Below are 16,145 nucleotides of genomic sequence, written 5' to 3' on the forward strand. Positions count from 1 at the left end.
AACTTTTATATCCCTGATCACCTGCTCTCAATGGACCTTTAGATACTCCACCTCTCACTTCACCCACATCAGTAATTATCTCCCAGTTCCACTAGATTCCTCCCATCTCCTATTCCATGAGCAACCATTTCAGTGTTACTGTCTCTGGGACCCCTGCCTCCCTTGTCCTCTTTCTCCCTTTCTGCTCTCATGGTCCTACAACACTGCTGGAGGGAGAAACATGCAGACCAATTGTTCTCGTTTGCTAGCTGCCAGAATGCAACATACCAGAAATGGAATAGCTTTTAAAAAGGAGAATTTATTAAGTTGCAAGTTTACAGTTCTAAACCCGTAAAAATGTTCAAATTAATGCAAAGCTATAGAAATGTCCAATCTAAAGTATCCAGGGAAAGATACCTTGGTTCAAGAAGGTTGATGATTTTCAGGGTTTCTCTCTCAACTGGAAAGGCATATGGCGAACATGGCAATATCTGCTAGCTCTCCCAGCTTCTTGTTTCATGAAGCTCCCCCAGGGGCATTTTCTTTCTTCATCACCAAAGGTCTATGGCTGCGTGGGCACAGTAGCTTTTTCCAAAAATGGTTCCCTCTTAAAGGGCTCCAGTAGGCAACTCCACCTTGAATGGGTGGAGACACATCTCAATGGAAACCACCTAATCAAAAGTTACCACCCACAACTGGGTGAGTCACATCTCCATGTAAACAATCAAAACGCTCCCACCCAGCAATACTGAATGAAGATTAAAGGACATGGCTTTTCTGGGGTCCACAACAGATTCAAACCAGCACACCAATATAAATTTGTGCTGTCCAATTTCAACTTGACCCTTGCAAATGCTCAGCAACCCATTTATTAGTCTTGTACATTCCCTGGCACTTTTCTCTACAGAGGATGTTTCAGATCCTCCTCTTCTCAAATTCTTGCTCCTCCTGTTTCCACTCCTTCAGAGTAATAAACAGACTTTAATCATATGCTTGACAATTCAATAATATTGTTTTAAAAGTTTTTTAGGGAGAATTTAAAATATGTACAAAAGTAGACAGAATAGTATAATGAATCCCTATGTACCAAATACTCAGTTTCAATTAGTATCAACTCTTAGGCAATCTTGTTTCATCTATACCTCCATATACTTCCTCCCTCCTATATTATTTTGGAGCCAATCCCAAACATGATAGACTTCCATACCTAAATATTTTAGTACGTAACTCTAAAAAGGAGGGATCTTTAAATTAAAAAAAACCATAATTGCAATACCATTAGCACATGTAAAATAAATTTTTAATATATTGAATCCTACATTAATATTCAAATTTCCAATAGTATCATAAATGTAATTGTTTTGGTTTTAAAATGTTTTGTTTGATTCAATGCCCAATAAAGGCCATATATTAATGGCAGATATATATTATATGTTAATTTTAAATAAAAAGATCTCCCTCCATCTTTTTTTTCGCTTGCAATTTTTTTGTTGAAGAAATCAGGCTCTTTTTTTAGTAGAATTTCTCAGAGTCTGGATTTTGCTAGTTGCATCTCTGTTGCATAATTTATACCTGTTGCTTTGACCTCCGCATGTCTTAGTAAAATCAACAGCACATTCCCAATATTTCATCTATATTCATTGTTCTGTTTTCAGTGGTGTGGGGAAACTGTCCATGTGTCCAAGGAAATGGAAGGTGGATGGCTAGGAGTGTCACTCAGGAAGAAACTGGGACCTCTTTAGCAGGGCTGAAACAGATGGTTGGGGTGAAAGCTCAATAAATAGTAACAGAGGGTCAGACAAGACAGGATGGGTGAGGGGCCATGTAGTCTCAGATTTCCACTGAGCTGGTAAGTAGAGCAGGGCAGGGAGGGGAGCAATAATCAAGCAGAAGTTAGAATTGAAAAAGGAGAAGCAGCAGTTGAGGCAGCAGCTGGGAATATTTCTTGATAGACTGCTCTACTTGATATACCCTGTTTTCTAAATACATCTCATTCATTCCCACTTCTGTATCTTTATCTGGAACATTTCCTCTGCTTGGAATATCATCTTTCTCTCCACCTATCCAAATCCTACTAATCTTTAACAACCAGTACAAGTTCCCTCTTCTCCATATTTTTTGCTTGAAAGAGAGTCATAAAATATCTCTAGAAGGATAAATAAGAGATCCAGATCCATAACATCAGCTGCCTTTCCAGGAAAGGAAATAGATGCTAAATAGAGGGCAAATGATGGAAGGGAGAAAGATGTTGATGATTTGTTGCAGGAGGGACAGTTCATTTGTTAAAAGTGTTTAATATGGAGTCTGCAGAAGTAGAAGTGGCAGTGGAGGGGGATTGGAATTTGGAGTTTGAAGAGAAAGAGGTCTGGAACAGCCTTTGTGGGAAGAATGCCAAGGAATGCATGAGACAAATAAAAGGGTTGCTGAGCACTTGCAAGGGCCAAATTGAAACTGGACAGCATGAATTTATATTGGTCTGCTTGGACTCCCTCCAGCAGTGTTCTAGGACTATGAGAGCAAAAAGGGAGAAAGAGGACAGTGAAGGCAAGGATCCTGGAGACAGTAACACTGAAGTGGCTGCCCACGGAATAGGGGATGGGGAGGAATCTAGCGGAACTGGGAGATAATTACTAATGTGAATGAAGTGAGAGTGGAGTATCTAAGGGTCCACTGAGGATAGAGATCAGGTGATCAGGGATATAAAAGTTGTTTGGAAAAGGCTTATGTCAATGAAGATATCAGTGATCAACCAAAGGTCTCCCTGGTCCCTAGCTAGGCTTGTCAGAGGAACTCTGCTAGGCTAGAGGGTGTAGCATCAGGCTCCTCTTTGAAGATACCTCCTGGGCACTTAGGGACTCTAGGACAACTCTTAGCAATTTTAATCAATAGTTGTGGGCCCTCAAACATGCTATTTCCTTCTTTGAGTCTTGGCTTCTTCACCTATAAAATGTTAGGATAATAATACCTACCTCAAAGAGCAAGTGTGAGGATTAAGATAATGTAGGTAGAAGTGCTTAGAACAGTAACATTTTATAGATAGTACTATACAAACTCAACTCTCCCTTAATTGTGGAGCAGATGCTATGATGTGGTAAATACAATATTACTTTATAGTCTAGCAAAATCTGTCAAGTAAGTCCGATTTTCCTACTGAAAGATTATAAAATTGCTTATTGGCAATGTAACCCCACCTCTCCACAGAAACAAAGAAAACACCCCAACTTTCCTGGTAGGCTAAGGTGAAAGCTTTTGGTGAAGAGTGTAGTAGTAATAGTACTAGTAATACTAACAATAACACTATATAGTACCAGCTATATGGCAGGCACTATTCTACTATTTGTTAGTTATTATTCCTATAATACTCAGATCTGGCTCTCAGAGTAAAGATATGGCCTAGAGATAAAAGTGTGAGTCAGCTGCATGTGGGTAGTATTTAAAGCCAAGGATATAACAGAGAGTCTAGAAGAAGGTTATCTAAGAAGAGCGAGTACCTAGATTGAATCTTGAGGAACTTCACTGAATGACCAGGTAAAAAAGAAGGAGTCTATAAAGGAAACTGAAACAAGTGGCTAGAGAAATAGGAGGACAACCAAGAGGAGGGATGTCACACAGAAGCCAACGTGTGAAAGTATTTCAAGGAAAAAAACAATCATGACTACCAAATTTTGCTTGGATTTAGTGGGACTTTGTGGTCAATGGTGACCTTATTACCACAGATTGAGTGGGTTGGAAGTCAGATCTGAGATTGTTGAGAAGTGAGAAGGAAATGGAGAGCGCAATTATTTTAAGAAGTTTGGTTATAAAGGAAAGAAGGGAGCTAAGCAGTAGCTGGAGAGGGATGTAAATGTAAGGGAAACTTTGTTTTGGTAAGATTGGAGAGACTTGATCATGTTTAATATCAATGAAAATATTCCACTGAGAGGGAATGGCTGAATAAACAGGAGAGAGAAGGGATGATTAATAATGTAAAGTTTCTGGGAAGGTGTGAAGGGATAGGATATAAAGGTCAGGGAGAATAAGAAGTGTAAAAGGAGGGAGGGAGATGATTTGTGCTAATGTGAGCAAATGTATAGATTTGATGGTGGGAAGTGGGGGATTAAATGACAGTGCAGAGCATTTAGCATAGTGCCTGGCAGGTAGTTTGCATTAAAAACGGTTACTATGCAACAAAGAAAAGCTGCAATGGCTTTGAGCCAAGAAAGTTTGTGTTCATGTCCCAGCAGCTCCACTGACTAGCTGGGTCACCCAGAGTAAGACTTTTCCAGTCACCAAGCCTCAGTTTCCTCATCTCTAAAATGGAAGCCATGATTTCCCCACTTGCATTTCAGAGTTGTGAGACCCAACAAAAATCCCACTGTAAAGTAGTGGACAACAAAAAAGTAGGAACATTGATTGTCAGGAAAAAAAAAAAGGTTACTATGGGACAAAGAGGTGGGGCAAGATGACGGCATAGAGAGGTATGGAATTTAGCTAGTCCTCCAGAGCAGCTAGTAAATACCCAGGAACTGAATGGAACAATGTTTGGGGGACTTCAGTGGCTGGACACACATCATACACCAGTCTGAAACAGGTGGAATGACTGAATTCTCACACAAAACTATAAGTCTTCCAAGCCAGGGAGGCCAGCACTCTTCCTGCATGGGCATGGCACGTGGTTCCCAAGGTAAAAAGAAATAGATATTACTAGGGACAAAACTCAACCAAGCTCCAATAGTAGAATTAATAACAAATTCCGACTGCTGAAAATAGACTCTGAGCAAAATTGAAACTGTAGTAAGCACTAAAGGAGCCAGAGTTTTTGCCCCAGCAGAGAGGGTCAGGACCAACAGAAAAAAACAACAGAGGCTTTTTGAGTCGGACAGCACATTATACTGGAAAAGGGTTAGGTCCCAAGAAAAGTGGGCACATAGAACCTGGAGACATGCAGAGCCATGTACCAACTCCAAATCTTGATTGGCAAACCCAGCTTTTTTTCCTCTTTTTTTAAAAATTCTTAACAGCTCATTAAATAGAACTGCAAGCACTCTCAAGCTTCAGCATTGCCCCAGGCAAGGGCGGAATGTAGGCATGCCTGAGACAAAGTAATTAGTCAGGTAAATGAGGAAGATAATTCCCTAAAGGGTGTATCTTCCCCCAAGAAAAGGGGGTGGGGCCCAGCTCAAGTGGAGGACCCCTTTCGGGGATTTCAGGCCTCAGGGGCTGGAAAAACAGAAGCAAGCTAAGCCAACCTCCTATCTCAGCCTTTGTCTCAACCATACCACTGGCAGGCAGAAGCTGCTGAGAATTTAAGACATTGCCTCACTTTACACTGGTGGGAAGCTGCAGGCTGAAAAGTGCCACAGGCTGGGCAGGATAGGAAAAGTACAGAGTCTAGAGGCTTCATAGGAAAGTCTGACAACCTGCAGGGTCTCACCCTTAGGGGAAACTGATACTGGTGACTCTTTCCTCCTGAGAGGAGGCCAGTCTGGTCTGGAAAAATCTGACGGGGGTCGATCATATCTGAGAAGATCCTCTTCAAAAAAAAGTTTCACATAGGCTAGGTAAGAACCAGAAAACAAGAGCTGAAAAAATCTGATCAGTTAAACAGAAGCTATGCTAGAGGGGCTAGAATAAATTGAACTGAATGCCAAAGAACAGATAGAGAACAAAGCCAACCAACAAGAAAATCCTAAGTAAAAGACTGAAAATGACCTTCAGAACAAACTAATTAAGGAAATCAAATGCCTAGATGCCAGCAAAAAATAATGAGTCATAAAAGGAAAATCGAAGATATGGCCCAGTCAAAGGAATAAACTAACATTTCAAATGAGATATAGGAGTTAAAACAACTAATTAAGGATGTTCGAACAGACATGCAAAATCACATAAGAAATCAAATCGAGTTCAGGGAAGATATGGCAAAAGAGTTGAAGGATATAAGGACATTGGGTGAACATAAAGAAGAACATGAAAGTTTGAAAAAACAAACAGTGGAACTTATAGGAATGAAAGATGAAAACAGAAGAGATGAAAAAAATAATTGAAACCGACAACAGCAGATTTGAAGAGGCAAAAGAAAGGATTAGTGAACTAGAGGACAGTGCATCTGAATCCTACACACAAAAGAACAGACAGGGAAAAGAACTGAAAAATATGAGCAGGGTTTCAGGGAATTGAATGACAGCATGAAGCACATGGATATATGTGTTATGGGTGTCCCAGAAGGGGAATGGAAGGGAAAAGGGGCAGAAAGATTAACGGAGGAAATATTCACTGAAAATTTCCCATCTCTTATGAAAGACATAAAATTACAGATTCAAGAAGCACAGCATACCCCAAACAGAATAGATCCAAATAGACATATTCCAAAACACTTACTAATCAGATTGGCAAATGTCAAAGAGAGAGAAAGAATTTTGAAAGCAGCAAGAAAAAAGCAATCCATCACACATAAGGGAAGCTCGATGAGACTATGTGCAGATTTCTCAGCAGACAAAATGGAGGTGAGAAGGCAGTGGTTTGGCATATTTAAGATTCTGAAAGAGAAAAACTGCCAACCAAAAATTCTACACCCAACAAAAAAATTGTTCTTCAAAAACAAGGAGGAGTTTTAAATATCAGACAAACAGTCACTGGGAGAGTTTGTGACTAAGAGACTGGCTCTACGAGAAATACTAAAGGCAGCACTAAAGGCATATAGGAAAAGACAGGAGAGAGAGGTCTGAGGAAGAGTGGAGAAATGAAGACTGTCAATAAAGGTAAAAAAGAAAAAAATAAGATTTAACAATAAATTAGACTTCAAATGTAAAACAAAAGACAAAGAAGGATACTATGTATTAATAAAAGGAACAATTCATCAAGAAGACATAACAATCATAAATATTTATCTACTAAGCCACAGTACTCTAAAATACATGAGGCAAACACTGACAACACTGAAGGGAGAAATAGACACCTCTACAATAATAGCTGGAGACTTCAATACATCACTCTCATCAATGGATAGAACATCTAGACAGAGCACCAAGAAGGAAACAGATTTTGAATACTATGATAAATGAACTAGACTTAACAGACATTTACAGAACATTACACCCCACAACAGCAGGATACACATTTTTCTCAAGTACTCATGGATCATCCTAAAGCATAGGCCACATGCTTGGTCACAAAGCAAGTATCAATAAATTTTAAAAAATTATATAAGTTATTAAAATTATACAAAGCACTTCTCATATCATAATGGAATGAAGCTGGGAATCAATAACAGCACTGGGTCTGAAAATTCACTTAAACAACCAGTGGGTCAAGGAATAAATTACAAGAAAAATCAATAAATATTTCAAGGCAAATGAAAATGAAAATGCAACACATCAAAACTTATGGAATGCAGCAAAGGCAGTGCTGAGAGAGAAATTTATTGCCCCAAATGCCTATATTAAGAAAAGAGAAAGAACAAAAATTGAGGAATTAACTTTGCCTGGAGGAATTAGAGAAAGAACAGCAAACTGACCCCAAAGCAAACAGAAGGAAAGAAATAAAGATTAGAGCAGAAACGAATGAAATTGAGACTACAAAGACAATAGAGAAAATGAACAAAACTAGCAGTTGGTTCTTTGAGAAAATAAAATAAAAAAAATCAATGGACCCTTAATGAGGCTGAGAAAAAAGAGAAAGAGAGAGAGGGAGGATGAGAGGATGCAAATAAATAAAATCAGAAATGGGAGAGGGGGCATAACTAAAGACTCCACAGAAATTAAGGAGGTAATAAGAAGATACTACGAGCAACTGTATGCTATAAAACTAGACAACATAGATGAAATGGACAATGCCCTAGAAAAGCATAAACAACACTCACTCAAGAAGAAATAGACACCTCAACAAACCTATCACAAATAAAGATTTTCAATCAGTCATCAAAAAACTCCCAAAAAAGAAACTCCAAGACCAGATGGCTTCACATGTGAATTCTACCAAACATTCAAGAAAGAAAGAGTACCAACCTTGCTCAAATCCTGCTTCAAAAAAAATTGAAGAGGAAGGAAAGCTACCTAACTTATTCTATGAAGCCAACATCACCCTAATTCCAAAGCCACACAAGATACTACAAGAAAAGAAATTACAGACCAATCTCTCTAATGAATACAGATGTAAAAATCCTCAAGAAAATTCTTGCAAATCGAATCCAGCAGCAGATTAAAAGAATTATACACCATGACCAAGCAGGATTTATTTCAGGTATGCAAGTTTGGTTCAACATAAGAAAATCAATTAATGTTATACACCGTATCAACAAATCAAAGCAGAAAACCACATGATCATCTCGATTAATACAGAAAAGGCATTTGACAAAATTCAACATCCTTTCTTGATGAAAACACTTCAAAGGATAGGAATAGAAGGGGACTTCCTCAACAAGATAAAGGGAATATATGAAAAACCCACAGGTAACAGCATCTTCAATGGGAAAAGTCTGAAAGCCTTCCCTCTAAGGTCAGGAACAAGACAAGGATGCCCAGTGTCACCAATGATACTCAACATGGTGCTGGAATTTCTAGCCAGAACAATTAGACAAGAAAAATAAAAGGTATCCAAATTGCAAAGAAAGAAGTAAAATTCTCACTGTTTGCAGATATCATACTATATGTCGAAGATCAGGAAATATCTACAACAAAGCTACTAGAGCTAATAAATGAGTACAGCAAAGTAACCAGGGTACAAGATCAACACCCCAAAATCAGTAGTGTTTCTATACACTAGTAATGAGCAATCTGAGGAAGAACTCAAGAAAAAAAATTCCATTTACAACAGCAACCAAAAAACTCAAATATTTAGGAACAAATTTAACTAAGGATACAAAAGACCTATACACAGAAAACTACAAGAAATTGCTAAAAGACATCATGGAAGACCTAAATAAATGGAAGGGCATACTGTGTCATGAATTGGAAGACTAAATGTAGTTGTCAACTCTACCCAAATTGATTTATAGAGTCAATGTAAAACTAATTAAAATCCCAAAAACTTACTTTGCAGAAATAGAAAAACCAATAACCAAATCTATTTGGAAAGGAAGGGTGCCCCGAATAGCTAAAAATATCTTGAGAAAGAAAAATGAAGTGGGAGATCTCACACTATCTGACTTTAAAGCATACTACAAAGCGACAGTGGTCAAAACAGCATGGAACTGGCATAAAGATAGATATACTGACCAATGGAATCGAATAGAGTGTTCAGATATAGACCCTCTCATCTATGGACAATTGATCATTGATAAGGCAGTCAAGCCAACTCACCTAGGACAGAACAGTCTCTTCAATAAATGGTGCCTAGAGAACTGTATATCCACATGCAAAAGAATGAAAGAGGATCCATATCTCACACCCTATCCAAAAATTAACTCAAAACGGATCAAAGATCTAAACATTAGATCTAAGACCATAAAACTTTTAGAAGAATATGCAGGGAAATATCTTATCAATCTTATAATAGGAGGCGGTTTCCTAGACCTTACACCCAAAGCACGAGCACTGAAGAAAGAAAGAAAGAAATGGGAACTTCTCAAAAGTAAACACTTTTTTGCATCAAAGAACTCTGTCAAGAAAGTAAAAAGGTAGCCTATGCAATGGGAGACAATATTTGGAAACCATATATCATATAAGGGTTTAGTATCCAGAATATATAAGATTTTTCAACTCAACAACAAAAAGACAAACAACTCAATTAAAAAACAGGCAAAAAACACGAACAGACACTTCTCAGAAGAGGAAATACAAATGGCTAAAAGGCACATGAAAAGATGTTCAATTTTACTGGCTATTAGGGAAATACAAATCAAAACCACAATGAGATATCATCTGACACCCACTAGAATGACCATTACAAAAAAAGGACAAGTGCTAGAGAGGATGTGGAGAAAAAGGCACACTTATCCACTATTGGTGGGAATGTAAAATGGTACAACCACTCTGGTAGGTAGTTTGGTGGTTCCTCAGGAAGCTAAGTATAGAATTGCCATATGATCCAGCAATCCCATTGCTAGGTATATATGCAGAAGACACGAGGACAAGGACACAAAAGGACATTTGCACACCGATATTTATAGCACCATTCTTTATGACTGCCAAGAGATAGAAACAGCCCAAATGTCCATCAACGGATTAGTGACTAAACAAGCCGTGGTATATACATACAATGGAATATTATACACCTGTAAGACAGACTAAATTTATGAAGCATGTAACAACCTGAATGGACCCTGAGCACATTATGCTGAGTGAAATTAACCAGAACCGAAAGGACAAATACTCTGTGATCTCACTAATATGACCTAACATTAAAGAGTGGCCTTGGGAACTGGAATTAAGAACACAGGTTATCAGGTGATAGAAATAGGGCAGAGATTGGGCAATTGGTGCTGAAGGAATACAGATTGTGCAGCAGGACTGATTGTAAAAATTCAGAAATGGATAGCACACTACTACTTGATTTTAGCACAATAACATAAGCACACTGAATGAAGTTGAATGTGAGTATGATAGACAGAGAAGGGCTGGGGGTATGTATAAAACCAGAAGGAAAGATAGAGGATAAAGACTGGATGGTATAATTTAGGAATGCCTAGAGTGTACAGTGTTGGTATTAAGTGTACAAATTAAAAAACGTTTTTGCATGAGGGAGAACAAATGATGTCAATATTGCAGGGTGTTGAAAATAGATAATATATGGGAAAAAGTACAATCAATGCAAGCTAGGGTCTATAATTAACAGTAATATTATAATATTGCTTCCACTGAATGTAACAAAGGCATTATGCCAAAACTAAATGTCAATAGGTAGGGGGCATTGGAAAGGGGTATGGATTCTTTGTGGGAGGAAATGTCTTCAGATAAAGTATGGTAGTGAAGGCATGTCTATACACTTAGGTTGGATTGTATTGTATGTGAATAATGCTGTTTAAAAATGAACAGAGAGAAACAAGTGCCAGAGAAAATGCGGAGAAAGAGATGTACCTATTCACTGTTGGCAGGGAATCTGAGAGGTGCAGCACCTTAGAGGGCAGTTTGATGGTTCCACAGGAGGCTAGGGGTAGGGTTGCCATATGATCCTGAAATCGGCTTAGCTCAGTATATTCTTGCAGGAACTGAGTGTGGGTCACAAATGAACATTTATGGTGGCGTTCCTGATCCACAATGAATGAAGGTGGTCTAAGGGTATAACAACAGAGGAATGGAAGGGGGCACTATGGAGTATACATACAAATGGACTATTGACCGGCTGCAAGAAGGAATAAAGTTGTGAGGCATACAACTAGGTGAATGGACATTAAGTACTGTATGCTGAATGAAATGTCAGGAACAAAAAGACAAATAGTATCATGCCTCAATCATATGGACTAACTATAATATAAAAACTCGGTGAACTAAAGTTGAGAGCATGGGTTATCAGGTTGGGGCCTATTGTAAAGGGTCCTAGATTGTAAGCTCTTACAGCAGTCACATTTTTCAGGAAGTGCACTGTCAATTCTGAATTCTGAGATACTGAGCTGTTTGTATGTAACATGGTCGTTTCCAGAAACTTTGGGTATTTATGATACCTGAGACTCAGAGTTACAGCTCTAAAGCTATGAGTCAGCAGTATCCCAGGAACTATTTAAAAAGTTGAAAAAGTGATCAAACTGCTGCCCAAGTTAGGAAGGACCTAACTTGAAAGGTTCAAGTTCAAAGGGAAGCTTTATTTGCACTTCAAATTCGTCAGATGAGAGCAGGAGGTATAACCAGAATTGCTGACTAGCCTGAAGGTCCAAAAAGTACTTTACTTCTGATCAAACTTCTCTGTGAGGGAGAGTTCATATTCCCTGGATGCATTCCCTAATATCCCCTAATCTTGCTTCCAAATTCTCAAGATGTGCTATGCTGTAATCCCTCATTTTCACTGCCCATATCCACTTTCCTGGCCCTATGCTCCTTAAACCTGAACTGAGACTAGAAGGTATTATGAAAAGAACCTGAGAAAAGAATGTGAAATTTGGTAAGCTTCCTAGCTCAGCGTTTTGAGCTTCATTCTCCCAAATTCTTGGCCACCCTACTGAAGGAATAAATCTGGCTCAAGGGAGACTCAAAAAAGAAATATCAGTCTTCTACATTTAAAAAGAAAAAACCTAAACGCCTTTTCACTCTCTTTTTAAATCATGTACCCACACTCTATTTTTTTACTTATATTTTTAAAATATTTTTATTGAGAAATCTTCATACACATATAGTCCATTCACAGTATACAAAAATGGCTCACAATATCATCTCATGGTTGTGTACTCATCACCATGATCATTTTTAGAACATTTGCATCACTCCAGAAAAAGAAATTTAAAAAAGAAAAAATTCATATATCCCATACCCCTTACTGCCCCCCTCAACTGACCACTAGTATTTCAATCCACCTAAAATTTCACCCTTTATTCCTATTATTTATTTTTTTATCCTTATTTTTTACTGATCTGTCCATATCTTAGATAAAAGAGCATCATACACAAGGTTTCACAGTCACACAGTCACACTGTAAAAGCTATATAGTTGTACAAACGTCTTCAAGACTCAAGGCTACCGGAACACAGTTCAACAGTTTCGGGTACTTTCCTCCAGCCACTCCAATATACTATAAGCTAAAAAGGGATATTTATATAATGCATAAGAATAGCCTCCAGAATAGCCTCTCAACTCTGTCTGAAACCTCTCAACCACTGAGATTTTATTTTGTCTCATTTCTCTCTTCCCCCTTTTGCTCAAGAAGGCTTTCTCAATTCCATGATGCCAGGTCCCAGTGAATCCCCGGGATTCAGGTCCCATGCTGCCAGGGAGATTTATACCCCTGGGAGTCATGTCCCAGGTACGTGGGAAGGACATTGTGTTTACTTGCTACACTCTATTTTAACTTGATCATCCCTTCCCTTAAACATACCCTCTCTTACATTAGTAATGTTAAAACAACAAAAGGACTAACCTTGGGGGTAAGCTGAAGAGGAGAATTCACTTATTCTACATACTTCTGCACTGAGTTTTCTTTACAATGACAATTTAAAACAACACACACATACACACATAACTTTATATCAGAGTCTGACTCTCCCAACTCTTCCATACCCATTCAAATTTTCCATTCCTCAAATTTCCATTCAAAATATCCTTCTTAACCCTCATATTTACAGTCGATTGATTTTCAACTAGAGTACCAAGACAATCTGTCAGGTGCTTTTCAACAAATAGTGCTCAGATAACTGGACATACACATACAAAAAAATAAAGTTGGACCCCTACTTCATACTACATGTGAACATGAACTCAAAATGGATCAGAGACCTAAATGTAAGAGCTAAAACTATAAAACTCTTAGAAGAAAACACAGACATAAATTTCATGACCTTGAATTAGGCTGCAATTTCTTGAATATGACATCAAAATTTAAAATTTTATGCAAAGGACACCATCAAGAAAGTAGAAAGACAAACCATTGAACAGAAGAAAATATTTGCAAATCATATATTTGGTAAGGTACTTGTGTTCAGAATATATAAAGAACTCCTGTAAGTCAACATTAATAAGACAAATATTCCAATTAAAAATGGGCAAAGGACTTGAATAGACATTCCTCAAAAAAAAGATACACAGATGAGCAGTTAACACATGAAAAGATGTTCAACATCATTAGCCATCAGGGAAATACAAGTGAAAAACAAAATGAGATACCACTTCACATCCACTAGGATGGCTATAATTAAAAAGATGGATAACAACAAGCATTTGCAAGGTTGTGGAAAAACTGGCCCCCTCACATGCTGCTGGTAGGAATGTAAAATGGTACAGCTGCTTTGGAAAAGTCTGGCAATTCCTCAAAGGTTAAACAGAGTTACATATGACTCAGCATTTCCACTCCTAGGTGTGTATATATATATATATATATATATATATATATAAATGCCCAAGAGACATGAAAATAAATGCCCACACAAAAATTTGTACACAAATGTCCATAGGAACATTAGGCATAAAAGCATATACATAGGTGGAATGTATTTTATTTTAAATAGATAAAAATGTGATGTATCCACATAATGGAATATTATTTGGCCATATAAAGGAATAAAGTACTGAGACATGTTACAAGATGGATGAACCTCAAAAATATCATGCTAAGTGAAAGAAGACATCATAAAAGACCACATATTTTATGATTTCATTTATATGAAATGTTCAGAAAGGGGAAATCTACAAAAAGTAGATTAGTGGTTATAAAGGACTGTAGGTTTGGGGGGGAAATGGGCATGATGGCTAATTGGTATAGGGTTTCTTTTAGAGGAGATGAAGATGTTCTAAAATTGATTGTGTTTGCACAATTCTGTGACTATACTAAAAAATTTTGAAGTACGCTTTAAATGGGTGAATCATATGGTACATGAGTGACTTCTCAAGAAAGCTATAAAGAAAAATGTATTTCTTCTATGGAGCCTTCCCTTACTACTACAGCCCACATCAACCTCTCTACTTTCTCAACTTCTATAACTCTTTTAAAAAGTGTACTGTTGTCAGTGGCTCAGAGATTTCAAACAGAGTCGAGAAGTTATCCTGGAGGTTATTCTTATGCATTATATAGATATCCCCTTTTTAGTTTAAGGTGTATTAGGCTAGAAGGAAGTGCCTGAAACTGTAGAGCTGTGTTCCAGCACCCATGTTTCTTGAAGATGATTGTATAATGATATATCTTTTGTAATGTGACTGTGTGATTGTGAATGTCTGATGCTCCTTTTATCTACTGTATGTACAGATGAGTAAAACATATGGATAAAAAATAAATAAGTTTTGCAACATGTTACAATTGGGGGGAGTGATGTAAAAAGTACATGAGATTTCTGTATTTTGCATGTCAAAGTACAATGATCTCAAAATAAAGAGTTTAAATTAAATAAATAAATAATAAGGGGCACAAATGTTAAAATTTTAAAAAAATATATGGGGTAAATGGAAATACTAGTGGTCAATGAGAGGGAGGGGTAAGGGGTATATACGTATGAGTTTTCTCTTTTCTCTTTTTTTTTCCTGGAGTGATGCAAATGTTCTAAAAAATAACCATGGTGATGAGTATACAACTACGTGATGATATTGTGAGCCGTTGATTGTATACCATGTATGGAATGTTTGTAGGTTAAGAATGTATGTGCTTAAAAAATGTATGTGTTTGTACATTGTTTTAGCAATAAAAATTTTTAAAAAGTGTACTGCACAACTTAGCACTCTGTTAAACTGCCTGACAATGTTTATTATTATTTCATGCAGATTGGCCTTGACTTTGTCAGCCAGACTTTAATTTTCTTGAGAGAAATGAATAAGTCTTCTGTTTTTCAGATATCTCTAAACCACCTAACACATAACTGGGCACATAGTAAGTATTCAATAAATGGTAGAGAAGAATAGACTGAATGTGCATGTGTTTGTTTTCACATATGTGTAAACATACACAGAAGCTGGGAGAAAATGAGTATGACCTTAGATTGTGAGATGAGAGAATGACACTATGTTAATCTGTAGAATACAAGATTTATTTAAGGGAAAAAATATCATGGTTTGGATACTTTTGTTCTCCCCTCCTTCAGCCCCCTGCTGCTCAATCACACCACATGGCCAACCATATCCTGGTATCTGAGGTCCTAAGGCAGTCATTGCAGATCTATCTAGATACTCGGCTGCCTGGTGTGACTATTCCCCCATGGCTTCCTCCTCTTCCTCCTCCTCTGTCCAGCTCAGATCATCATCTGAATCATCAGATTCTTCCTCATCCACCTCTAACCCATCCCCTGCCTTAGCCTTCTCAGCTAGTGCATCAGGGTGCTCCAGCTGGGCCCAGGATCCTGGGTCAGCCTTGACCAGGGATATTTCAACCCGAGATGGCATCAAGGAGACAGAGCTCTGCTCCACGTTTATGACCTAAGAAGGAGGAAAAGATAGAGGAACATAGAAAGAAAGAGAGAATGAGGAAATCAAGGGTTTGGGGTCAGGGGTGGGGTGGTGGTGAATGGGGGCGGGGAATCAGGACAGAAATATATAAAGAGAAAAAAAAGACATGGGAAGACAACAGTCAGGGAGAGGGGGAGAGAGAGAGAGAAAGAAAATATCAAAGCAAATAAAGAGAAAATCTCC

The 16,145-nt window shown here is 37.9% G+C and overlaps 1 protein-coding gene across 4 annotated transcripts in view; it reads right to left on the bottom strand.

Annotated features, from left to right (window-relative positions):
• Positions 1 to 16,145, bottom strand: part of ITGB1BP2 (integrin subunit beta 1 binding protein 2) — a 19,125-nt gene continuing 2,980 nt past the window's right edge. For 3 of the 4 annotated variants that reach the window (XM_077145568.1, XM_077145569.1, XM_077145567.1), the window contains one exon: positions 3,910 to 15,932. In XM_077145568.1, the coding sequence (XP_077001683.1) occupies positions 15,705 to 15,932 (228 nt within the window). In that variant the 3' untranslated portion in view covers positions 3,910 to 15,704. Of the gene's footprint in view, positions 615 to 3,909; positions 15,933 to 16,145 lie in introns of those variants that run through there. The other variant, XM_077145570.1, reaches the window with a different exon arrangement.

The sequence above is a fragment of the Tamandua tetradactyla genome, chromosome X (assembly GCF_023851605.1).
Source record: "Tamandua tetradactyla isolate mTamTet1 chromosome X, mTamTet1.pri, whole genome shotgun sequence".
NCBI classification, from domain to species: domain Eukaryota; kingdom Metazoa; phylum Chordata; class Mammalia; order Pilosa; family Myrmecophagidae; genus Tamandua; species Tamandua tetradactyla.